This window comes from Trachypithecus francoisi, unplaced genomic scaffold (genome assembly GCF_009764315.1).
Source record: "Trachypithecus francoisi isolate TF-2019V2 unplaced genomic scaffold, Tfra_2.0 Lachesis_group3, whole genome shotgun sequence".
In the NCBI taxonomy this organism is placed as follows: Eukaryota; Metazoa; Chordata; class Mammalia; order Primates; family Cercopithecidae; genus Trachypithecus; species Trachypithecus francoisi.
This window is the reverse complement of record NW_022681468.1, coordinates 145259905-145286701: the sequence shown is the minus strand read 5'-3', so window position 1 is coordinate 145286701 and position 26797 is coordinate 145259905. Positions and strand designations below refer to the sequence as shown.

The 26797-nt window shown below is 46.9% G+C and overlaps 1 protein-coding gene and 1 long non-coding RNA gene across 2 annotated transcripts; one reads left to right on the top strand and one right to left on the bottom strand.

Annotated features, from left to right (window-relative positions):
* The first annotated feature begins 1141 nt into the window (after positions 1-1141).
* Positions 1142-22294, top strand: LOC117070735 (golgin subfamily A member 8S-like). Its single transcript, XM_033190266.1, has 19 exons — positions 1142-1223; positions 2920-3036; positions 3618-3677; positions 3860-3932; positions 4793-4833; positions 5098-5145; positions 5234-5318; positions 5414-5520; positions 6571-6657; positions 6763-6870; positions 7068-7155; positions 7856-7974; positions 8338-8406; positions 9750-9825; positions 10254-10312; positions 21400-21500; positions 21583-21683; positions 21773-21928; positions 22015-22294. Exons 1-19 carry the CDS (start codon positions 1176-1178, stop codon positions 22197-22199), a joined length of 1728 nt encoding a protein of 575 aa, XP_033046157.1. The 5' UTR covers positions 1142-1175; the 3' UTR covers positions 22200-22294.
* On the bottom strand, positions 21342-24853 carry LOC117070736. The gene is made up of 3 exons (XR_004432031.1): positions 24453-24853; positions 22037-22178; positions 21342-21701 (listed from the first exon to the last, which is right to left on the bottom strand). It is a non-coding gene; the product is annotated as an uncharacterized LOC117070736 (long non-coding RNA).
* Between the last annotated feature and the right edge of the window lie 1944 nt (positions 24854-26797).

Sequence of the window (26797 nt, the reverse complement as noted above, 5' to 3'; positions counted from 1 at the left end):
AGAGAGACCTGAGGATAGATGATAGAGCAGAAGTTGGTGGGGTTGAGGGGGAGAGGGAGATCAGAATAAGGTCTAAAATAAATTTTAGTGGAATCCCAGGAGGAGATATTAAAATTATATTAGAAAGTGAGAGAAATAGAAGTTCTTCTTTTGTTTTGTTTTTTTGAGACAGAGTCTCTCTCTGTAGCCCAGGCTGCTGTGCAGTGGTGCGATCTTGGCTCACTGCAAGCTCTGCCTCCCGGGTTCATGCCATTCTCCTGCCTCTGCCTCCCAAGTAGCTGGGACTACAGGTGCCCGCCACCACGCCTGGCTAATTTTTTGTATTTTTAATAGAGACAGAGTTTCACCATGTTAGCCAGAATGGTCTTGATTTCCTGACCTCGTGATCCGCCCACCTCAGCCTCCCAAAGTGCTGGGATTACAGGCGTGAACCACCGCACCCAGCACAAAAGCTTTGTGTTTTTACAGATATTAGACTTGTTTCTTGTTTAAGAAAAAAAAAATCATAACAATAACGTAAGACAATAAAAGAAATGTTTTTCCAAAAAAGAGAAATCATTGTGATTATCTTATCTTATTGGAATGTTGGATAATATAGTCTGCTTCATTAACCATCAAGCATGCTATAGATTTTCCATTTTTATAGGCTCTGTATCTCAGTTAAGGCAATATGGTAATTTTTGTACTGTATTTGAAGATGAAAAATACAGATCAAAATCAAAGACCTTGCATAGAAGCTGGATAATGAAGACAGCTCTGGAGGAACACATACACACACACAGACACACACATATATAAAGTGTACATACTTTTTAAAAAAAGTTTTAAAGCTTTTAAAACATAAGCCGGCCCCTTCCCTCTCCCAGATTGGGCGGCCCCTTCCCTCTCTCAGAGTGAGTGGGGACAGTGGTTGCATGGGCAGCTTTCCTTGTGAGCCACAGGTCCCTCTGGACACACTGCTGCCTGGCCACGCCCCAATTCCCTTTCATCTTTCTCATTGACCAATGGGCTTGGAGCATTAAGGCCACGCCCTTTTTCTGCATTCTACTGGAGCCCTGGTTACGCCTCCCCTGGTTCAGTTGCTCAGCTGCCTGGTAGGTGACTGGAAGCATTGATCAGTGCTCGCTGGGATTTTGCTGACGTGGCCCCAATCCCACTTCCCTCCCCACCCTGCGATGGCAGAAGAAACTCGACAGAGTAAATTGGCCTTAGCCAAGAAAAAGGTAAATATGCACCAGGTCATGGCCCCCCAACCTAGCCACAGATCCCCTTCGACAACAAGACCACTGCCAGAGTCGATATCACTCCTGAGGCACACCAAACTGGGCCCCCCAACCCTGGCACCTCTGGGCTGCCCCCACCAAAGTCTTGTCAATCAGCCCTGCCCCTTCAGCAAGCAGCCCAGTCCCTACCCTCACCAATCACCTCAGGGTGACTTTGGTGTGTGACTCCTGGGACTTCCCCCTCCATTACTGGGCCCTCACCTCCTGCCTACCCAAACTTGACCTCCCTAGGTTCTTTGGGCTCACGTTTCCAAGCACCTGGGTCCCCCAGCCCTAGGCCCCACCCTCGCCAGTTGTCCCTGGGTGACTTTGGGCTGGTGATTCCTGGGGCTCCCTACTGCAGACTCTGTCCTCCCCTCCTGCTGCCTCAAGGTCAAACTCCCTGGGCTCTTTGTGCTGGTGTCTCCAAGGACCTGGGTCCCAACCCTGTGTTTCCCTCCCCCATAGTGGAGTGGGACTCGGACATTTTGCTGATGTGCCCCCCCCGCCCAACCAGGAGGAGTGGAATGTAGTGATGTCACAATCTGCCTAGGAACTGTCACTACTGGAAGACCGGCCTTTGATCTTATGACCCAGTGCCCTAAGTGTTGTCACCCCATTTCTTCTTCCTCTGGTCATAGCGCAAATTTGCAGCTGGAAGGGGAATGGAGACCATGGGACCTAGGAGCAAGGGGTTCCAGGCTGCCTCACTCCTTTAACATAGACATTGACAGGGGGAAAAGCCTACACTTCCCCTGTGAGCTCAAAACATTGACAGTATCTCTGGGTGACAATGAGAGAATGGGTTTGGTTTGGTTTTCTCCAAGGCTTCTACTTTCCAGAGAGATTTTAACATTTTTTTTTCTGAGTTCTCCACCTCATATTCTATTTCTCCATGGTTCTGGGACCAGACTACCCTTCAGTCAGTGGTCTCTGAAGTGAGATTTGCTCATCTTCTGTGGAATAGATCTTGGGAAACTGAACTTGACAGCTTGAATCTTCCTCATATTATCTCGACCTGGGGAACTTTGAGTGCCACGGGATAAATGTGGGACATCTTTCTGAAGCATCGGTTTCCCTTGATTCTCTTGAGATAAGGAGAAAAAACATTAATGTACTAAGGATGACAGTCACATAGGCTTCTGAGAGTATACTGGACTTCTCTCTGAAATGAGGCTTGGGTTGTCCTCTTTCTGATGAATTCCCAGATTTAACAGAAAGGCTGCCTTCTGATAGGAGGACACATTGATATAGAAGTTTGAGAGGTACTGGTGCACTTCTTGATACTAACAGATGTGTGAGGATGTATGACTCTAAACCATGCAGTTCCTGCCTACCTAATGTTTACTTTTCTACCTCTGCCTCTGGTTTTGGTCCCTGGCAGCTGCTGATTTTTGGCAAAATCCCAGAGCTTGGAGTCAGAAGACTGAGTTTCGAAGTTCCAGTATCACCTTTTTCTTTTTCTTTTTCTTTTTTTTTTCTAGCCATGATATCAATCCCTCTCAGTCACTAAATGATGGGGACAACACCTTGTACAGTTGTTGGTGTCATTAAATCAGATGGTATATAAGAGTATTTTGTAAAAACTGTAAAGGAGGATGTGGCTGTAGGGGCTCATGGTTCTCATCACGAGGATTACTGCTCTTCTTTCCCACAGTTAAAAGAATATTGGCAGAGAAACAGCCCTGGTGGTCCAGCAGGAGTGAAGAACAGGAAAACAAATGGCAGTGTCCCTGAGACAGCCACTTCTGGTGGTTGCCACTCAACTGGGGATGTGAGTCTTGGCTGACCAGGCTCCTGGGGACAGGGGGCCCAAGGGGCAGTAGAGGGTAATTGTTAAGATTGTGGATGGACTGTTGGGTACTGGTTAAGAATTCTGGGTTTGAATCCTGCCTCTCCATCTGCCAGGGATATAATTTAGGGCAAGTTGCTTGAGCTCTTTGGGCCTCTCTTTGCACATCTGTATAATAGAGGTGGTATTATTGTTTGACTTCCATTTGTGAGGTTTAAATGAGATTTGTTATTGTTTTATGTTAATCCCTAGTACATGGCCTGCTGTAAACACCCAGGACACCAGGATGTGGTCATTGCTGTTTGATTTTCCTCATCCCCAGTCTCAAGGGGAAGCCAGGACAATGAGAACAGCCATTTGCCATCAGGAGTCACTGAAAGGGCCCCAGGGTCGGATGGTGGGGAGATAAGAACCATGAGAGAAGTTGGCATAAAGGAGTTATGGGACAAAGGTCCAAGACAGGCAGAAAAGAAAATGTTGCCAGTTGATGGGGAAGAAAGGAAGTCAGAGGGCTTAGACACTGAGGGACAGAACATCTCCATGTGCACTCTCATCTCTTGTAGTCAGCAACAGGTATCGACGGAGAGGGTCTGATGTCATCTGCACCCCTCAAGGATCTGGAGGTAAGAGGCTCTGGGCGGAGGTGCAGTGACCCTGCAGGCCAGCCCTCCACCCTCCTCCTACAGCGGGGACTGGGTGCCCCTGTGCCAGCTGAGACAGCCCACACACACCCCAGCCCTAATGATTGTTCTCCCTACCTCTCCCCCACTCCTCCTCCACCTCCTCTTCTCTACATGTGCCTCAGAGCCCATCCCAAGAACTAGCAGCAGCCCTGGACTCAAGGCCGGTCAAAATCAGTCTACTGAAGAACACCATAAATCTTTGGTAAGAATCCAGTGGGGCCCCCTGATTCCACGCTGACAATCCTGGGCTCCAGTTTCCCCTTGGGGCCCTGAAGAAAGGGACTGGGGGCCCCTGGTGCCAAGGGCAAATAGGGAGCAGGGGCACCCAGACCTCACCTGGAGGGACCCCAGAGCACGCAGCGTGGCTGTTCTTTTGCTGCCCTCTTTGCCGACTCTCTCCTCTCCACACACCCCTGCTCTAGTCCTTGCTACACACACCCTGGGGTTGTTGCCTCTCGGGGGAAGTGCAAGCCTGACTGGTTTCAGGGGGCCCGTATTTCTGCCGTGACTCAGTCCCTAATTTGCTCTTTGATTCTGGACAAGCCGCCTCTGCTTTTTGGACTCGTGTTTCCAGAGGAGGTAGTGAGTATCAAAGGTGTCTGTTAGCTCTGAGAGTCCAAGACTTAAAGGGCCCCTAGAATGGAAACCTCAGGGCCAAGGGCTCCTGTCTGTCATTTTCTGTCCTATATCTGCTGTGAAGAACCGTTCCTGGCCCATTCGTGCTCAGTAAATGTTTACTGAATGAACGCACTTTTCTAAATCACAAGCAGGCAGAAGGGGGGGGCCTTTCTCAAACTCCATCTCTAGACGTTTATATTACTGTCCTCTCAAGAGATTCCACATTCAGACTTCGAGTTCTGTGGCTGTGAGTGAAACCAACAAACACCCAAATCCTCTGTCCTTGGGAGCTTGAGGAGAGTTGACCAGTTCGTATTCCCATTATGTCTGAGAACTTTGCCTTTAAAATCCATTCCTGGCCCCTGCCTACTGCTTCCTGGCCTGGGGAATAGAGTTGAGGGGGCCGCCCTCTGTCACCTTCATTTGACTCTCCCCACAGAAACAAGAGAAGAAACAAGTGGAACATCAGCTGGAAGAAGTAACGTGATTTCCTTCTTTCCTCGCGACATGACCGCTGGGTTTGGGGGGCACTCAGATGTAGAGGCCCCAGTCTCGTCTCGCCCACTCCCAGCCTGGGGAAGAAGGCTCACCCCTCAGATTCCACCCCACCCCCACAGGGTCCCTGATAACCTGATGCCATGGGTGGGCCTGTCCTGGGGCATTGATGACATTCTGGGGCATGTCTCTTGCTGTGCCATCTCTGCCTCCCTCTGGTAAGAGCTCTGTCTTCCTCTTCCTATAGGAAAAGAAGGCAAACAGTGAGAAACAGAAAGCTGAAAGGGAGCTAGAGGTGAGTGGAGGGTGTGAAGTTTTCTCCTGTCCTCCGGAGAATGTTTCTTTCCTTCTCTTTCAGCACTTGCTTGGCTTTTCTCCCAAAGGTTCGAGTCCAGAGATTGAGTAGACAGAAGCGGAAACTACGTACGGACCTGTATCGCATGAAACGCTCTCTCAGATACTTAGAAGGTGGGAATCTGGGCACCCTGTCATCCTTCAGCCTGGCACTTTGACAGGTCTTTAGGGGGAGTCCTTTGGGCCCCATCTCAACTCTCTCATTACAGAGGAGTCCAAGGATCTGGCTGGCCGCCTGCAACATTCATTGCAGCGTAAAGGAGAGTTAGAGCAGGTTCTCTCTGCTATCACCACCACACAGAAGGAGAAGGACAGAGTGAGTCTGACCACCTGCCCCATCCCCTGGGAGCCCAGCTTCGCAGATGGAGGAGTGAGCCTACAGGTCCCTTCTACAGGATGGAGTGTCCTGCCCAGAAGGCAGCATGGCCATTTCTCGCTGCTTTTGTGTCTGGTTGTTAGAGGCAGCCTGGGGCTGAGTCAGCTGCTGTGGTTGGGTTGGGGGGTGTGGTGGGGAGAGAGCACTGGACACAGAACTTGGAGGCCAAGTGCCTCCCCTGCCCTTACCTGACTGGGGTCTTGGCCAAGTCCTAGGTGGGATATTGGGTACTTTACTCGTGAAGGTACAGGAGAGTACCTTTAGTATGTTACCATTTCTGTAGAGAGAGGAAACCTGTGTGTGTGTGTGTGTGTGTGTGTGTGTGTGTGTACATACTATGATAATATACAGAAAACATGTCTGCAAGGTTCATAGAAAACTCAGGAGAGAGCAACAGGGTGGCTGGGAGATACTTCCCTTCTGTACCTTCTGAGTTTTGAACTATGCGAATGTATCATCCTTTCAGAAAGTAAACAAAAGATTAATTTTCCCCTTCCTATCTGTGCCCCCATCCCCAGCAAGAAAAATGGGCTTAGAGAATTGGATAGACCTAGGTGTTCAAATCCCAGCTCTGCCTAAGTGATGTTAGGCAAGCGCTTCACCTCAAATACTCCATGATTTTTCATGTACACAGTAGAGGGAATCATAGTCACTGTCTCCTGTGGTGGTTGCGAGAATTAAAGGGGATTGCTAGCATGGTACCTGGCGAAGCACTCCATAAAGGTTCAAACAGCGGTAGTAATAACAGTAGTAACGATAGCAATATTATCTGATCTCTCTGGGCCTCTGTTAGCCAGCTGTAAATTCGATCTCTTTCCCTGTCCCTTCCAACTTGACTGAGTTCTTTTAAAAAGCAGACCACAGACTTGGAAATGCCTCCATCTTTACTGACCGAGTTGTATATTCAGCCTAGCCCTAGCTTGTTTAAGGGGCACTGTATGGAATGGCCCAGGTTCCCTATATAGAAACTTCTCACTCTTCACCATCCAGTCCTCGAGCCACAGGAAAGCACGTATGGAGTGGAAGTTAGAGCGGTCCATACGGGAGCAGGCACTGCGGAAAGCACAGCTGACACAGGTGAGGTTTTGCAGAGGGAGGGAGGGAAGGAAGATGACCCCAGGTGGCCAGGAGCAGGTGAGGACCAGTGACAGCCCTTCCTAACTTCTGTGCCCATTCTTGCAGATGGAGGATTCACTTAAACAAGTCCAGCTAGAGAGAGATGAATATGCTCAACGTCTAAAAGGAGAGAGGGCCCGGTGGCAGCAGAGGATGAGAAAAATGTCGCAGGAGGTGAGATCTGACCCCTCAGCACCCCCCACCTTAGATCGGTCACTGGATCTTTCTAAGCGTCTGTAACATGGGAATAGTAGAGCCAGAGGTGGTCATGGGTCTGGGCTTTGTGGAGGTGGGGGGCAAAGAGGGAGACGGCAGCCTGTCCAGGCACCAGCCCTTCTCTCCAGGACCCTTTATCCCCACGCTTTGGGCAGGTTTGCACCTTGAAGAAGGAAAAGCAGCATAATATGCGTCTGATAGAGAAGCTGGAGAGGCGCTTGTCCAAATGCAAAAACCAGATGGGTAAGATGGGGCTGGCATGACCTGGGAGCAGGCCTGGCATCAGAGGGCTATGGGGGGGGCTTAGAATGCCCCAGGGAGGTGGGTGGATGGAAGGGCTTTGAGGCAGAGGGAAAGAGGTCTGTGCCGGGAGACAGCAAGTCTTGTCATCTCCGTGAGCCTCAGTGTCCCCATCAGCAATGGGGCCCATTGTCAGTCACCCACAGTGCTCTCCATCTGAAAGTGGTTTGGAAGATTGGCTACCATCCGGGTGCGAGGAATCATTCGCAGTGAGGCCAAGTTTGGGGAGCCTGAGAGGAGCTGTGCACCAAGAGGAGGGTTTTTTTTTTTTTTGAGACGGAGTCTCGCTCTGTCGCCCGGGCTGGAGTGCAGTGGCCGGATCTCAGCTCACTGCAAGCTCCGCCTCCCGGGTTGATGTCATTCTCCTGCCTCAGCCTCCTGAGTAGCTGGGACTACAGGCGCCCGCCACCTCGCCCGGCTAGTTTTTTGTATTTTTAGTAGAGACGGGGTTTCACCGGGTTAGCCAGGATGGTCTCGATCTCCTGACCTCGTGATCCGCCCGTCTCGGCCTCCCAAAGTGCTGGGATTACAGGCTTGAGCCACCACGCCCGGCCGAGGAGGGGTTTTTTTGTTGTTGTTTTTTGTTTTGTTTTGTTTTGTTTTTGAGAATCCAGAGGCCCTTATTGTCTGCTTCCTTTCTCAGCTGAACCCCTGTCCCCGGAGCCCCCAGCAGTGCCCCCTGAGGAGGAGCTGCAGCACCTGAGGAAGGAACTAGAGCGAGTGTCAGCAGAGCTCCAGGCCCAGGTGGAAAACCATCAGCACGTGAGTCTCCTGAACCAGGCACAAAAGGAGAGGCTTTGGGAGCAGGAGGAGAGACTTCAGCAGCTGGCTGAGCCACAAAGCGGCGTTGAGGAGCTGGTGCGTTGCCCCACCTGGGGAGCCTGCCCTCCTCCCTAGTCCTCCAGGCCTTTGTTTCCCAACTTGTAAAACGGGGCAGTGTAGCCCTCACGTGAAATATTACTTCTAAAGGCACCTGTGAGCCAGAGCCCTGCTCTGGTGGCTGTGGGAGAGAGGGGATGATTTTTCTAACCTGCCTCCACCCTTTCCGGTGCCATGGGAGGCAGACACCAAGTTCTGGGGTCTCCAGCTGCAGTGGGTGGCTGCTGATTGCTTCTCTCTGTCCAGAACAACGAGAACAAGAGCGCACTGCAGGTGGAGCAGCAAGCACAGGAGCTACTGGAGAAGCTGGACGAGGTGAAGGAGACAGTAACCTCTGCCCCATCCAAGAAGGGCTGGGAGGCGGGCACCAGCCTCTGGGGAGGGATGTGCCAGGCCAGAGGCAGCTGCAGCCTGGGGGCAGGTGACCCCAGCACCCTCCAGGGCAGTCTTGTGACTGCTTCTTCCTTCCTGCCTTCTGACTTTTAGAGGTCGGTACCCCTGGGCTACTCTCAGGTCTGGAAATCGTCATCCCAGCTAGAGGCATGGAGCCCCCAGTCATAGGGGAAGACACAGTGGTATAAGAGGCTCCTTATGCCAGGCACGGTGGCTCACACCTATAATCCCAGCACTTTGGGAGGCTGAGGCAGGAGAATCACTTGAGGTCGGGAGTTTGAGATCAGCCTGGCCAACATGGTAACATCCCTACTAAAATTATGAAAACAAACAAACAAACAAAACGGGCATGGTGGTGCATGCCTGTAATCCCACCTACTCAGGAGGCTGAGGCACGAGAATCTCTTGAGCCCAGGAGGTGAAGGTTGCAGTGAGCTGAGATTGCACCGCTGCACTCTAGCCTGGGCCACAGAGTGACACTCTGTCTCAAAACAGAACAAAAAGGCTCCTTAGGTTACAACTGGATTCCAGCCTTGGTTTCACTGGTCACCATTCAAGTACTTTGCATCTCTAAGTTTCTGTTTCTTTAACTTTAAAAGGAAGTTAGCATTTTCCTTACAGAGGTGCTGAGGATTAAATGAGATAATACATGGAAAGCACTAGGCCTGTAGCACACTTAGCAGATGGCGGCTGGCTCCCACTGCTTTTCCAGCAGTCTGTGGCCTACAGTTTAAATGATGAGAAGAGGGTATGAGATTTGAGCCTGGGGAAGGAGGCATGGTGTTCTAGGAAAAGGAGGCAGTCACTTAGGCCTGGAGTAAGGGGTGAGGGTCCTGGGCAGGTGACAGAGCCCCACAGTGCCCTCGCGACCCTATTAATGGGCCCAGAATCTGGAAGCCAGCCACAAGGTGCCCTCATGCCCAGGGTCTTCCTGTAGGTGGAGCTGAAGAGGCAAGAGGCTCAGAGTCTGCAGCAGCAGCCAGACCATTACCTGGGTCACTTGCAGCAGTCCGTGGCCACCTATCAGCAGCAGGTGGCCGCCTATCAGCAGCTGACCTCTGAGAAGGAGGCGCTGCACAGGCAGTTACTGCAGCAGACCCAGCTAATGAACCAGCTGCAGCAGCAGGAATCTTGGGGCAAACCGGTGGCTGAGATGGCCCGCCAAAAGTTGCAGGAGACCTAGGGGAGGGAGCTGCTGAAGACGGAGCTGTGAGGGGGACGACCTGGCAAACTCCATGACTTCTCACTCTTTCCTGGCCCCTTAGGAACACCTGGAGGCTGCCAGCCAGCAGAGCCAGCAGCTGAATGCCCCGTTGAACCACATGGCTCTCCCTGGGGAAGGTACGGGAGACCGCTCAGAGGAAGAGGAGAGAGCCCCAGGAGGAAGGGGGGACTGTGAGCAGCATAGGATTGAGGAGTTGGAAGAGACCTTTAGAACAGCTGGTCATTATGCCGACTGGGTGCCTGCACTAAGTTCGGCATCAATATGGTGACCTCCTGGGAGCGGGGGCCACCAAGTTGCCTAAGGATGGCTGAACTGGGCCAGGTCAGAAACGGAGCAGGTCAGAACTCCTGCACTGACCGGTAGTGGGACTGTGCCTGGGCGGTATAGCAAGACCTTGGTTCTTAAAAAAAAAAAAAAGAACAGCAGCTCATTCCTCTCTGGGAAGGGCTGGCTCAGGGTTACATAGTGAGGGTGGGGGCAGAGTTGGGCCCACAGTACCTGCCTTGTTGGGTTGTCTGAGGAGCCCTCTGGCCACCCCCCACAGGAGATGGAGGAGGACATCTGGACAGTGAGGAGGAGGACCTGGAGAGCTGGGAGGCCATGGTGAGCCTGACTCCCCCTGCACCTATTTTGCCACCTTCCTCTCTGGTCCCTCGAAAACCCCTTTATGCTCTTACTTTCCCTGCCTTCTGATTTCTCTGCACCCTCACCCCTTCCGAGAGCCAGTGGTCAGACACCATTTCCCCTGTGAGCAACAGGTGCACTCTCTGAGGCCCCAAGGGAAGGGGCTGCGCTCCACCTCTCTGCCCCATTTGTTCTGTGTATGCCCCTATACGAATGCGCACGTCTTGCCCTCAGGTGGCATTTTTCAACTCCACTGGAGCCAGTGCCCAGGAGGAGCAGGCACGGTTATGAGAGCGGGTGAAAGAGCAGAGGGTGTGCTGCCAGCGCCTGGCTCACTGGGTGGCCTCGGCCCAGAAGGAGCCAGAGGCAGCGATCCCAGCCCCAGGGACTGGGAACGAGTCTGTGAGTGGGGAGACCCACCGGGCCCTGAGGAAGTCATAGGGAAGCTGGCCCATGCCAGGACTCACCTCCAGCTTCGCCATGACTTGAAAATGCTACCTGAGGGCAGGTTGCTGCCGAGATGTGACCCCATTATTTTGGCTCCAGAGTGGCATTATGGACCACCGGGAGAAGACGGCGGTCTCAGCCTCCCGAAGTGCTGGAATTACACGTGTGAGCCACTGCTCCTGGCTAAGAACCCGTCTCTGTTAAATAAAAGAAGAAAATTCAGAATATGTGGAATACAGAACACCAAAGGCCAAAGTTATTTACCACTCTGAGGTAATCTGTGTAAACAATTTGATATATATCCTTTCAAGTTCCTACTTGCTATGCATATATATACATATACACAAGTATACATTGACACATTCCCCCTTCCCTGCTGTCGTGCTTTTAGTCTTTGTTTTGTAGAAAGTGGACCAACTCTATGTTCTTTGCTGGCCTGTATTTCTCCTATTCAGTGATGTGTTATGAATATGTGTTTAAGTCATTTATGCAACTCTTTAATACCATTTTAAAAGTTATGATATATGATCATATGAAGGTATTGCAATTTATTCCAACAGTTCCCTTTTGCACGTTTAACAATTTCCGGGGGCGGAGCAAGATGGCCGAATAGGAACAGCTCCAGTCTCCAACTCCCAGCGCGAGTGACACAGAAGACCGGTGACTTCTGCATTTTCTTTTTTTTTTTTTTTTTTTTTTTTTGAGACGGAGTCTGGCTCTGCCGCCCAGGCTGGAGTGCAGTGGCCGGATCTCAGCTCACTGCAAGCTCCGCCTCCCGGGTTCACGCCATTCTCCTGCCTCAGCCCCCCGTAATTTCTGCATTTTCAACTGAGGTACTGGGGTCATCTCTCTAGGGAATGCCGGACAATCGGTGCTGGTCAGCTGCTGCAGCCTGACCAGCGTGAGCTGAAGCAGGGCGAGGCATCGCCTCACCTGGAAGCGCAAGGGGGAAGGAAATCCGTTTTCCTAGCCAGGGGAACTGAGACACATAACACCTGGAAAATCGGGTAACTCCCACCCCAATACTGCGCTTTAAGAAACAGGCACACCAGGAGAATATATCCCACACCTGGCCGGGAGGGTCCCACGCCCACGGAGCCTCCCTCACTGCTAACACAGCAGTCTGCGGCGATCTATCCGCAAGGTAGCAGCGAGGCTGGGGGAGGGGCGCCCGCCATTGCTGAGGCTTAAGTAGGTAAACAAAGCCACTGGGAAGCTCGAACTGGGTGGAGCTCACAGCAGCTCAAGGAAACCTGCCTGTCTCTGTAGACTTCACCTCTGGGGACAGCCCACAGCTGAGGTCCAATAGGGAAAGCAGCGGGGGCCGGTGCAGAGGCAAAGGACTCTGTCTGACAGCTTTGGGGAGAGCCGTGGATCTCCCAACGCGGAGGTTGAGATCCGAGAACCGACAGACTGCCTGCTCAGGTGGGTCCCTGACCCCTGAGTAGCCTAGCTGGGAGACATCCCCCACTAGGGGCAGTCTGAACCCCACACCTCACAGGGTGGAGTCATCCCTGAGAGGAAACTTCCAAAGGAAGAATCAGACAGGTACACTCGCTGTTCAGCAATATTCTATCTTCGGCAACCTCTGCTGCTGATACCCAGGCAAACAGGGTCTGGAGTGGACCTCAAGCAATCTCCAACAGACCAACAGACAGTCCTTCTGTCAGACGGAAAACTATCAAACAGGAAGGACACCTACACCAAACCCCATCAGTACGTCACCGTCATCAAAGACCAGAGACAGATAAAACCACAAAGATGGGGAAGAAGCAGGGCAGAAAAGCTGGAAATTCAAAAAATAAGAGCGCATCTCCCCCTGCAAAGGAGCGCAGCCCATCGCCAGCAACGGATCAAAGCTGGTCAGAGAATGACTTTGACGAGATGAGAGAAGAAGGCTTCAGCCCATCAAACTTCTCAGAGCTAAAGGAGGAATTGCGTACCCAGCGCAAAGAAACTAAAAATCTTGAAAAAAGAGTGGAAGAATTGACAGCTAGACTAATTAATGCAGAGAAGATCATAAACGAAATGACAGAGATGAAAACCATGACACGAGAAATACGTGACAAATGCACAAGCTTCAGTAACCGACTCGATCAACTGGAAGAAAGAGTATCAGCGATTGAGGATCAAATGAATGAAATGAAGCGAGAAGAGAAACCAAAAGAAAAAAGAAGAAAAAGAAATGAACAAAGCCTGCAAGAAGTATGGGATTATGTAAAAAGACCAAATCTACGTCTGATTGGGGTGCCTGAAAGTGAGGGGGAAAATGGAACCAAGTTGGAAAACACTCTTCAGGATATCATCCAGGAGAACTTCCCCAACCTAGTAGGGCAGGCCAACATTCAAATTCAGGAGATACAGAGAACGCCACAAAGATACTCCTCCAGAAGAGCAACTCCAAGACACATAATTGCCAGATTCACCAAAGTTGAAATGAAGGAAAAAATCTTAAGGGCAGCCAGAGAGAAAGGTCGGGTTACCCACAAAGGGAAGCCCATCAGACTAACAGCAGATCTCTCGGCAGAAACTCTACAAGCCAGAAGAGAGTGGGGGCCAATATTCAACGTTCTTAAAGAAAAGAATTTTCAACCCAGAATTCATATCCAGCCAAACTAAGTTTCATCAGTGAAGGAGAAATAAAATCCTTTACAGATAAGCAAACGCTTAGAGATTTTGTCACCACCAGGCCTGCCTTACAAGAGACCCTGAAGGAAGCCCTAAACATGGAAAGGAACAACCGGTACCAGCCATTGCAAAAACATGCCAAAATGTAAAGACCATCGAGGCTAGGAAGAAACTGCATCAACTAATGAGCAAAATAACCAGTTAATATCATAATGACAGGATCAAGTTCACACATAACATATTAACCTTAAATGTCAATGGACTAAATGCTCCAATTAAAAGACACAGACTGGCAAACTGGATAAAGAGTCAAGACCCATCAGTCTGCTGTATTCAGGAGACCCATCTCACATGCAGAGACATACATAGGCTCAAAATAAAGGGATGGAGGAAGATCTACCAAGCAAATGGAGAACAAAAAAAAGCAGGGGTTGCAATCCTAGTCTCTGATAAAACAGACTTTAAACCATCAAAGATCAAAAGAGACAAAGAAGGCCATTACATAATGGTAAAGGGATCAATTCAACAGGAAGAGCTAACTCTCCTAAATATCTATGCACCCAATACAGGAGCACCCAGATTCATAAAGCAAGTCCTTAGAGACCTACAAAGAGACTTAGACTCCCATACAATAATAATGGGAGATTTCAACACTCCACTGTCAACATTAGACAGATCAACGAGACAGAAAGTTAACAAGGATATCCAGGAATTGAACTCATCTCTGCACCAAGCGGACCTAATAGACATCTATAGAACTCTCCACCCCAAATCAACAGAATATACATTCTTCTCAGCACCACATCGCACTTATTCCAAAATTGACCACATAATTGGAAGTAAAGCACTCCTCAGCAAATGTACAAGAACAGAAATTATAACAAACTGCCTCTCAGACCACAGTGCAATCAAACTAGAACTCAGGACTAAGAAACTCAATCAAAACCGCTCAACTACATGGAAACTGAACAACCTGCTCCTGAATGACTACTGGGTACATAACGAAATGAAAGCAGAAATAAAGATGTTCTTTGAACCAATGAGAACAAAGATACAACATACCAGAATCTCTGGGACACATTTAAAGCAGTGTGTAGAGGGAAATTTATAGCACTAAATGCCCACAAGAGAAAGCAGGAAAGATCTAAAATTGACACTTTAACATCACAATTAAAAGAACTAGAGAGGCAAGAGCAAACACATTCAAAAGCTAGCAGAAGGCAAGAAATAACTAAGATCAGAGCAGAACTGAAGGAGATAGAGTCACAAAAAACCCTCCAAAAGATCAATGAATCCAGGAGTGTTTTTTGAAAAGATCAACAAAATTGACAGACCGCTAGCAAGACTAATAAAGAAGAAAAGAGAGAGGAATCAAATAGACGCAATAAAAAATGATAAAGGGATATCACCACCGACCCCACAGAAATACAAACAACCATCAGAGAATACTATAAATGCCTCTACGCAAATCAACTAGAAAATCTAGAAGAAATGGATAATTTCCTGGACACTTACACTCTCCCAAGACTGAACCAGGAAGAAGTTGAATCCCTGAATAGACCAATAACAGGCTCTGAAATTGAGGCAACAATTAATAGCCTACCCACGAAAAAAAGTCCAGGACCAGATGGATTCACAGCTGAATTCTACCAGAGGTACAAGGAGGAGCTGGTACCATTCCTTCTGAAACTATTCCAATCAATAGAAAAAGAGGAATCCTCCCTAACTCATTTTATGAGGCCAACATCATCCTGATACCAAAGCCTGGCAGAGACACAACAAAAAAAGAGAATTTTAGACCAATATCCCTGATGAACATCGATGCAAAAATTCTCAATAAAATACTGGCAAACCGGATTCAGCAGCACATCAAAAAGCTTATCCACCATGATCAAGTGGGCTTCATCCCTGGGATGCAAGGCTGGTTCAACATTCGCAAATCAATAAATGTAATCCAGCATATAAACAGAACCAAAGACAAGAACCACATGATTATCTCAATAGATGCAGAAAAGGCTTTTGACAAAATTCAACAGCCCTTTATGCTAAAAACGCTCAATAAATTCGGTATTGATGGAACGTACCTCAAAATAATAAGAGCTATTTACGACAAACCCACAGCTAATATCATACTGAATGGGCAAAAACTGGAAAAATTCCCTTTGAAAACTGGCACAAGACAGGGATGCCCTCTCTCACCACTCCTATTCAACATAGTGTTGGAAGTTCTGGCTAGGGCAATCAGGCAAGAGAAAGAAATCAAGGGTATCCAGTTAGGAAAAGAAGAAGTCAAATTGTCCCTGTTTGCAGATGACATGATTGTATATTTAGAAAACCCCATCGTCTCAGCCCAAAATCTCCTTAAGCTGATAAGCAACTTCAGCAAAGTCTCAGGATACAAAATTAATGTGCAAAAATCCCAAGCATTCTTATACACCAGTAACAGACAAGCAGAGAGCCAAATCAGGAATGAACTTCCATTCACAATTGCTTCAAAGAGAATAAAAACCTAGGAATCCAGCTTACAAGGGATGTCAAGGACCTCTTCAAGGAGAACTACAAACCACTGCTCAGTGAAATCAAAGAGGACACAAACAAATGGAAGAACATACCATGCTCATGGATGGGAAGAATCAATATCGTGAAAATGGCCATACTGCCCAAGGTGATTTATAGATTCAATGCCATCCCCATCAAGCTACCAATGACTTTCTTCACAGAATTGGAAAAAACGGCTTTAAAGTTCATATGGAACCAAAAAAGAGCCCGCATTGCCAAGACAATCCTAGGTCAAAAGGACAAAGCTGGAGGCGTCACGCTACCTGACTTCAAACTATACTACAAGGCTACAGTAACCAAAACAGCATGGTACTGGTACCACACAGAGAAATAGACCAATGGAACAGAACAGAGTCCTCAGAAATAATACCACACATCTACAGCCATCTGATCTTTGACAAACCTGACAAAAACAAGAAATGGGAAAGGATTCCCTCTTTAATAAATGGTGCTGGGAAAATTGGCTAGCCATAAGTAGAAAGCTGAAACTGGATCCTTTCCTTACCCCTTATACGAAAATTAATTCAAGATGGATTAGAGACTTAAATGTTAGACCTAATACCATAAAAACCCTAGAAGAAAATCTAGGTAGTACCATTCAGGACATAGGCATGGGCAAGGACTTCATGTCTAAAACACCAAAAGCAACGGCAGCAAAAGCCAAAATTGACAAATGGGATCTAATTAAACTAAAGAGCTTTTGCACAGCAAAAGAAACTACCATCAGAGTGAACAGGCAACCTACAGAATGGGAGAAAATTTTTGCAATCTACTCATCTGACAAAGGGCTAATATCCAGAATCTACAAAGAACTCAAACAAATATACAAGAAAAAAACAAACAACCCCATCAAAAAGTGGGAAAGGATATGAACAGACATTTCTCAAAAGAAGACATCCATACAGCCAACAGACACATGAAAAAATGCTCATCATCACTCGCCATCAGAGAAATGCAAATCAAAACCACAATGAGATACCATCTCACACCAGTTAGAATGGCAATCATTCAGAAGTCAGGAAACAATAGATGTTGGAGAGGATGTGGAGAAATAGGAACACTTTTACACTGTTGGTGGGATTGTAAACTAGTTCAACCATTATGGAAAACAGTATGGCGATTCCTCAAGGATCTAGAACTAGATGTACCATATGACCCAGCCATCCCACTACTGGGTATATACCCAAAGGATTATAAATTACTCTACTACAAAGACACATGCACACGTATGTTTATTGCGGCACTATTCACAATAGCAAAGACTTGGAATCAACCCAAATGTCCATCTGTGACAGACTGGATTAAGAAAATGTGGCACATATACACCATGGAATACTATGCAGCCATCAAAAGGATGAGTTTGCGTCCTTTGTAGGGACATGGATGCATCTGGAAACCATCATTCTTAGCAAACTATCACAAGAAGAGAGAACCAAACACCGCATGTTCTCACTCATAGGTGGGAACTGAACAATGAGATCACTTGGACTCGGGAAGGGGAACATCACACACTGGGGCCTATCAGGGGGAGGGGGGAGGAGGGAGGGATTGCATTGGGGTGTTATACATGATATAAACGTTATGCACATGTACCCTAGAACTTAAAGTATAATAAAAAATAAAAAATAAAAAAAAATAAAAAATAAAAAAAGAAGTCAGGCAAAAAAAAAAAAACAATTTCCATTGATTTGCCAGGGTGAACATTCTCATGTCACGGCTAAATCCTTTTGTATGGACATCCTTAATTATTCCCTTAAGTTAAACATTTAAATAAAGTTGCTAGATTAGTCTCATTTCTTGAAAAGTTCTTAATTGGTCGTTTATATGTAACATTGTAGTTTTATATGTACTTGCAAATAGCTATAGTTCCTGTAAAAAAAAGTGATAAAATTAAACTTTAACATATGCCAAAAATTTTGACTTAGTGCTTAAGTGCATGATTACAGTCTCTATATCTTTTGATTTACCTTTCTATCTTTACAATTTTCAGCCGAGACACTTAGAGGTCACATAGTAAATTAAGGTTTTCTTTTTTTTAATAATCTCCATCTTTCTAAATTTGGTGAGTCACAATAAGTTATTTTGGGGTTGTTGAAAGCTGTGGCTGTGTTCTAAATTTGAGCCCAGAAATCATGCCACTTACAAAATATGCTTTGTCTTCCAACATCAGAGTGTCTGGTAGAAGGTGACAGTTCTTGGAACTTAAAAAATCTAAAACAGGACAGGAACAGAATCTGGAAAATATTTCTGTTTCTGATAATATGGCTGAGTAGGTACTGTGCAAACCCTGTCTCATAAAATAGACATGCTGGATAGTCCTTGCCAAGATATACTTGAACTTGCCATAAAAGAAAAATCCAGACTCTCTAAGAATGAAGATGAAGTGAAAATCAGAAGGCTACTGTGAGAATAATGGGGAAGTAGCCCTTATCAAGGTATGTGTGCATGTGTTCCATAAAAAGCTTCAAACCTAAAAAAAGTTGAGATAATTAATATTGCCCTACATATACACATCATCAACAAGTTTTCATTCATGGCATGGCCAACTTTCTGTTTTTAAAGGTGGGGTTTTGCTGTGTTTGCCCAGGCTGGAGTGCAGTGGCATGATCTTGGCACTGGGATTATAGGTGCCCGGCACCACATTCGGATAATTTTTGTATTTTTACTAGAGATGGGGTTTCACCACGTTGGCCAGGCTGGTCTTGGACTCCTGACTGACCTCAGGTCATCGCCTGCCTTGGCCTCCCAAAGTGCTGGGATTACAGATGTGAGCCACTGCACCTGGCCACAGCCAGCTTTGTTTCATTTATATTCCCACTTCATTTTATACATTCCTTCTTCCTCTGAATATTTTGAAGTCAAACCTATAAACATATCATTTTTTAATTACTGTATATGTATCTGTAGAAGACAAAGAATTTTTAAAATAAATATATTCGGCCGGGCGCGGTGGCTCAAGCCTGTAATCCCAGCACTTTGGGAGGCCGAGACGGGCGGATGACGAGGTCAGGAGATTGAGACCATCCTGGCTAACATGGTGAAACCCCGTCTCTACTAAAAAATACCAAAAACTAGCCTGGCGAGGTGGCGGGCGCCTGTAGTCCCAGCTACTCGGGAGGCTGAGGCAGGAGAATGGCGTGAACCCGGGAGGCAGAGCTTGCAGTGAGCTGAGATCCAGCCACTGCACTCCAGCCTGGGCGACAGAGCGAGACTCCGTCTCAAAAATAAATAAATAAATATAAAATAAATAAATATATTCGCAATGTCATTAAATACCAAAGAAGTAATACATTCGGGAAATAGCCATAAATCCAGAGTTCACATTTTCTTGACTTACTCATAAGTGATTTTTTCTAGGTTATCTGTTTCAATCAGATAACCTGTTTGCTCATATTTACATTCCCAACTGAACAATGTCTAAACTTAAACTGACAGAAAATGCAGGTGATCTTGTGACCAAATGCCTCCTGCAAGGAAAAAACTTGAAACTGCAAGAGGAGTCCCTCCAAATATAGAAAGGACCAGTATTTTAAGAGAGATGTTAATTAAAATGTGGCAATGTAAGGAGCAGAGCAGGAAGAACCTTTCAGTCGGAAACTTATAACAAGTCAATTTCATAGTTAGTTTCCGTGGTCCTTCCACAACAACCTCTGGCATCTGTTTTCTCTACAATGGCGGTAACAATAGTAGCTATTTCAGAGCAGGAAAAGGCTTAGAGCAGCGCTAGAAGAGGGTCCTGGCTATATAAAGTTTAGTTGTTTGTATATTGTAACAAAGCTACTTTTTTTTTTTTTTTGTCAATAACAGATTTCTTTTGAAAAGTAGCAGCCTCCTGTCCGGGGAACACCTGCAGTTCCCACTAAGTGAACATTGGTGTCTGCTAACCTTTGCCTCTGTTTCTCTCAATAACATACTGTCAAGCTGTTCCTTGATTTAGCCATTTTATTTACTTTTTCTTTTCCTTTTTTTCCCTTCCCCTTTTCCTGAGACACAGTCCCTCTCTGTTTCCCAGTCTGGACTGCAGCAGCGCCATCTGGCTCAGTGCCACCTCCACCCCGGTCTCAAGCAATCCTCCTCCATCAGCCTTCACAGTAGCTGGGACTACCCCCGGGGCCCACCACGCCCTGCTCATCATTGTGGTTTTTATTTTTCGTTGAAACCGGGTTTGGGGCCAGACTCAGTGACTCATGCCTGCAATACCAGCACCCCCGAAGGCCAAGGCCGGAGGACCCGAGGGGACGAGCTGGAGACCAACAGCCCGACCTACATGGAGAATCCCAGTCTCTACCAACAAAAAATAAAAAACTAACCGGGCATGGTGGTTCACGCCTGCAATCCCAGTCACTCAAGCGGCTGAGGCAAGAGAACCACCCAAACCCAGGAGGCAGAGGCCGCGGGGAGCGGAGGCCCCACCACTGCACTCCAGCCTGGGCAACAAGAGCGAAACTCCGCCTCAAGAATGAAAAAAAGAGAGAGACTAGGTTGCCCCATGTTGCCTGGGCCGGTCTGGAACTCCTAGGCTCAAGCAATCCGCCACGCTCAGCCCTCCAAAGACCTGGGATCCAAGCGTGAGCCGCCACGCCAGGCCAATCTATTCCTGTCTGATTAATAAATTGGGCCTTAGGGACTGGCTCAGGCCTGCAATCCCAGCACCCGGGAAGGCCGAGGCGGGCAGATAACCTGAGGTCAGAACATTGAGACCAGCCTGAGCAACATGGAGAAACCCCATCTCTAACACCAACAACAACAAAAATATATAGATACATAATTAGCCGGGCGTGGTGGCTCACGCCTGCAATCCCAGCCACTCGGGAGGCTGTGGTGGGAGAACCACCCAAGCCCAGGAGGTGGAGGCGGAGGCTGCGGGGAGCCGAGACCCTGCCACTGCACTGCATCCTGGGCAACAAGAGCGAAGCTCCCTCTCAAAACAAAAACCAAAAAAAAAAAAAAAAAAACAGACTCAATTTCACCATGGTGCCCAGGCCGGCCTTAACTTCTAGGCTCAAGCGATCCACCCCTTTCGGCAGTCCGAAGTCCTGGGATCACAAGAGGCTGTGCTCCACCTCTCTGCCCCATTTGTTCTGTGTATGCCCCATACGAATGCGCACGTCTTGCCCTCAGGTGGCATTTTTCAGCTCCGCTGGAGCCAGTGCCCAGGAGGAGCAGGCACGGTTATGAGAGCAGGTGAAAGAGCAGAGGGTATGCTGCCAGCGCCTGGCTCACTGGGTGGCCTCGGCCCAGAAGGAGCCACAGGCAGCGGTCCCAGCCCCAGGGACTGGGGCGAGTCTGTGAGTGGGGAGACCTACCGGGCCCTGAGGAAGTCATAGGGAAGCTGGCCCATGCCAGGACGCACCTCCAGCTTCGCCATGACTTGAAAATGCTACCTGAGGGCAGGTTGCTGCGGAGATGTGACCCCATTATTTTGGCTCCAGAGTGGCATTATGGACCACCGGGAGAAGACGGCGGTCCTGAGTGAGCTGGTGAAGAAACAGGAACTTCGATTCATCCATTACCGGAGGGAGAGATGCCATCAGTGAGTGGGAGGCCAGGACAGGGCAGGGGGAGCTGCAGGGCCTTCGGAGGGGCCCCAGCGTCTGAGCGCTGTCCTCCCGCAGGAATGTTCGTCAGCTTATAATAGAAGCAGGGGGCAGTGCCGAAGATGCAGCAATGGGAGGAGGACATCATCAGGCTGGTCCAGCACAGGGAGGAGATGAAGGTAGGGTGTGCAACATCTCTGCGAGGGTGGGGGTGGGCGTGAGTTTGGGCGCCGGCAGCGGCGTGACACCTGAGCACCCCTCCCTCCAGGTGAAGCTGCTGGCGCTGCAGGAGATGCTGTTACGGCTTGCAGCAAGTACAACAACAAGCACAGCAATTTCCTGGCCGCTGCCCAGAACCCTGCTGATGAGCCCAGTCCAGAAGCCCCAGCTCCCCAGGAGCTTGGGGCTGCCGACCAGCATGGTGGTGAGTAAGAGCCCTCATGCAGGCGGGCAGGCAGGAGCAGGGGGCGCTCGCACTGTGCTCAGATCCCCGCCTCCCTCTCTCCAAAGATATTTGTGAGGTGAGCCTCACCGACAGCGCCGAGCCTGCGCAAGGAGAGTCCAAGGAGGGTTCTCCCAACGACGACCCTACTGCACAGCCCATCGTGCAGGACCACCAGGAGCACCCAGGCTTGGGCAGCAAGCGCTCTGTGCCATTCTTTGGCTGGGCTTGGCTGCCGAGAAGGAGGAGATAAACATCACCATCATCAAAGAGATGGTCAAGAAATGTTTGAAAAAGAAACAAAGTTACGGGGTTAATCTCCTACACAATCCATTTCCTTCATTTGAATGTTAGAGCCACTCATGATTATTTGTGCTTCTAATTTGTAGTTTAAGTTTATTTGTAAAAAGTTAAAAGAGATTGGGTCTCTGTGGCTTTCACTGAGGTTCACTCTGGCATCCTTTACCATTTTCTAATTTCATAATTGTAGGTCATTAGCATGTATATCGAGTTTGCCCTTATGTGGTGGGAGTTCAAACACACAAAGACCTACTATTTGCACAAAACTATTCTCGTTGGTTTGGAATAGGCTGCCTTGCTTTTCTAATGTTATGGCAGCATGTATATTCATTACAGAATTCAGATAAAATTTGCTTATATTCTGCTACTGTTTGATCCAATCTTAATCACAGTGAGCTCTTCATTAGCTCAATATGCGGTTTGCCCTCAAGTGTGCACTGTTGATTACTTTGTAATATATGCCACCGTGAGTACTGATATTTAGAGTTGTTTAAAGGCTGAGAACTGGAAACAGCCTTACCCCCATTTTCTGGGTATTGTTGATAGGAGTAATCACGTTCTGGGGGAGCTTTTTAAATCTCGCGGAAGAGGACAGTGGCCTGCTCCGGCAGGTACGTGCGGGACAGAGCGTGTTTCCTTGGTTCCGGTGCCAGGAATGAGCGCTGCACTAGGGTAGTTCCCTCAGGATTTGTGTGCGCGCTGGGCTCATGAAGATACTGCATCACGAGCTGCAGCAGTTGTACTCTTTTTCCATGACCTAAAAAGGGATTATTTCTGAGGAATGAAAGGCTCCCATCATTGACTGTGGATGTGGAAAACCTTTCCTAGCTTAGAGCATTGGTATCTAGAATACATTTTAAAGTTAGAGTTCATGTTACCTGTTTTAATCACATGACTATAGCGCCCAGTACACAAAAGGGCGCTGGCTGGCATTCTTCTTAATGTATTTAGTACAGATCATAAGAAATCCTTTAAGAGTTTAATGTCCCTGGAACAGGCATAGAGGCTCTTGTCAAGAATGAATTAGAGTGAAGGAAAGCTGTGTGACGCCTGGCTTTCCTTTCTGTTCATGGCGCTTCTTTGAGGCTTGAAGACTGATTTTACCATCTAGACCTCTCTGGCTAATACCTATTCTTCAAATACCTTGGTTACTCTGACATAGGAATTTACTTCTTTTCCTTGAATGGAAAACACTTTCAAAAATAATAACAAACATTATCATAAACTAATATATGTGGGAGTACTTAGTTGAAACAAAAAGGAGTTTTAGTAGACAGTATTATACTATCTTTGAAAATCAAGAAGTTTATGAAACTTAAAATGTTTAGAAACTGCAGTGAAATCTACTGTTTGTGAATGTCAATGTATTATCAGGAAACGTGTCTGCACAATCACAGAGTGGTATTTCCTCACAAACTTCTTTACCAAGAGTGAAGTATGCTTTTGTACCTCTTGGTTTCAGTTAGGGATGTATTTTGTGCAATATTTATGTGATTGTGCCTATGCATGATGAATGAATGAATTTCAGTCAGACATTGCCTAAATCATAACTTGATGATGCTTGGGAAAGACTCAACAGTTAAAACTTCATGAGGTTCTAATGTCTGTGTTCCAAAACACATCACAGTATTAGCATGTAGGGAGATATGTACGTGTGCTTCCTGGGTGGGGATTTCTAGTTACTAGACCATCTCCATTTTCAGCATTTGGCATCGTCATGACACTTTTATAAATACGACATTAACAGGAGACCAAAATACGATTTTACCGATGGAATAACAGATTTGCCTGCATTCACTGAAAGAGCGCAAATATTGGGTCCTTGTGACTTCAACTGACTCTTCCAAATTGTATGAATGTATCAATATGTTAGATAAGCCCAGTTTCAGAATGATAAAAAATGTTAGACCAAATAATGCGACTAATTAACAGTGGTACAATTTCTAGCCCATGGGTTTAAAATGAACTTAAAGTCCTATTCTTGCCTTTTATTTTCTGAACTTCCCGCTTTTGCATTCTTTGAGTTCAGTTTAAAGACAGTTACTTTAAGTCCATTTTAAACCCCCAGGCTAGAAATTGGACCACTGTGAATTAGCCACATTATTTTGTGTAATTTTTTTCTTTATCATTCTGAAACTGGGTTTACCTAATACATGGATAAATTATTTTGAAGGTACTTTTGTCATTGAAATCACTTCACTTTTACCTTGATAAACATCAGTGACTGGGAATGACCTTCAGACAGTGTTTAGCATCTGTGACCAATCTGACCATACTGTGTTCATCAGGTGCCGATGGGTTAAATCACACGCCGGCGTATTTCAGCTGAATGTCCGTCTGGAAAATAAATTTACTGTATTAACTGAAATTCCACTCTTTGTGTAGCTATTTGTCATATATTTAAGAAAAAGCTAAAAAGAATGGCAATCGTATGACAATAACTTAAGTCTTTCTTCAAAGTGCACGCAGTCTTTTGCGATACCTCATTCAGCCAAGTATTTGTGCTCTTCCTCATTCAGTGTAAGGCAGCTTTCGATTTGCTTAGAAGGCAACATTGGAAGGTTAGAGTTCATCAGAAACATAGAATGTTAAAATGTGAGTTCAACTGACTAAATTTGAATTTTCTTTTTTTTTTTTTTGAGACGGAGTCTTGCTCTGCCACCCAGGCTGGAGTGCAGTGGCTGGATCTCAGCTCACTGCAAGCTCCGCCTCCCGGGTTTATGCCATTCTCCTGCCTCAGCCTCCCGAGTAGCTGGGACTACAGGCGCCCGCCTCGTCGCCCGGCTAGTTTTTTGTATTTTAAGTAGAGACAGGGTTTCACCGTATTAGCCAGGATGGTCTCGATCCTGACCTCGTGATCCGCCCGTCTCGGCCTCCCAAAGTGCTGGGATTACAGGCTTGAGCTACCGCGCCCAGCCTAAATTTGAATTTTCTTAGGAAGAATCAAAACACCTATTTAAAGATTGCAATATATAGTAATCATTTTTAAAGTATTTGATTAAACCTGATAGATTTTCCAGAAATGAAAAAAAAAATCAGCTCTAATGCCAAAGCTGATTTTTAGAAAATTTGAAAATGTAAATCAGCCCTATCCATAATATAGTTTCTCTAAAACTTTATCTTAGTCATTTTAAAATAATATAACTATTAAAAAATGTAACTGCTATCAATGTTCTGAAATAAGTTAAAGCATTTTAAAATATGAATACTATAGTTTAAAAGAAAGAAACGGTGGGAAGGAAAAGTAGAGAAAGAAATGCCAATTCCAGTCCAAAGCTTTATTTGCCAAGTTTTCTTAGAATGAATTTTACCAATTTATGAATTCTTGTAAACAGAATGTATAAGGAAATACTGAAAGACTTTTGCCTAAAGTGGTATTATTGTCTGCTGGTGTCATGCTACTGTAATGTAATAAATTATTAAATTGTTGTAAAGTGCTGTTTTTGCCTTAAAATTTTATTTTGCGTGTCTTGAAAACTATGGTATTAAAGGTATTGATACTGTGCAAATGCTGGGCATGCTTGGCATGAGATAATCTGTTTCATTGTTACAAACTTGTAATAAAACTATGCAAGTGTTTATTAAAAGAACACAAAAAAAAGTTATGGGATTAAAAAAGTTATGGGATAAAAAATGTAAAAAAGTTGTGGCAAAAAAACCTGTGGCAAAAAAGTAGAAAAACGTTTCATGAAAAGTTGCAAAAAAATTGTGAAAAAGAAGTTATGGGATTTAAAAAACAAGTCATGGGATAAAAATAAAAATTAAAAGCAGGTCCCTGTCAGCAAAGCCTGGAGAAGCTGGGCTGGAGTCTTCACCGCCACCATGTCCCTACCACCCCTTCCCAGTCACCCCTTTACAATTAGGGTAGCAAGACAAGACCTCTAATGGGGAAAGACAAACAGACCCTTTGCCACCTTGACCAGGGCTGAGTCCTTACATTTCTGGATGATGATGATTGTTATTTAAGGTTGGTGGAGTTGGTTTGTTTGGAGAAGGCCTGACGGCCTCCTTACTCTTACCATAGCAACTCTTCCCTCAGTGGGGCTCCCATCTTCTTATTCAGAGAGGCAGCAGAGGCAGGACAGTGGGGCTAACTGTGGACCAGGGAGGACATGGACTGCTGGGGTGGCCCTTCTTCCCCAGGGTACATATTGTGTCTGTGTAGCGTTTTGTATATTCCAGAGGGTAGGGCCGCCTCTGTATCGTATCTAGCGGTGGTTGGAGCTGGCACATGGGGAGGAGGTTCTAATAATTATTTGTGGCTGGGAAACTTATTTATTGCTAGCATAGGACAGAGGGAGGAGGCTGGGATGGGGTCATGCATCCCTGGTGATGCGACTCCTGTTTATTTTGCTTTTTATTTTGGAATAAACGGATTTAGCCATACTCCTTGGCCTGGTGTGTTCCTGTTTCCCTCACTGGGTCCTGGAGTCTGTGCCAACAAACAAGGAGCCCCAGGGTGTCTTGAGCATGTCCAGCTACGCTGCTGGGGAACTTCCAGGCCTGTTACCTGTATGCTGCCTGGTGGCACCTGGGTGTTTCCATGGGGAC

Coding starts and splice junctions, on each gene's coding strand:
- LOC117070735 (XM_033190266.1), top strand. CDS start 1,176: ATGGCAGAAGAAACTCGACAGAGTAAATTGGCCTTAGCCAAGAAAAAG. Junction 1,224..2,919: donor TGGCCTTAGCCAAGAAAAAG/GTAAATATGCAC, acceptor TCTTTCCCACAG/TTAAAAGAATATTGGCAGAG. Junction 6,658..6,762: donor GGAAAGCACAGCTGACACAG/GTGAGGTTTTGC, acceptor CCATTCTTGCAG/ATGGAGGATTCACTTAAACA.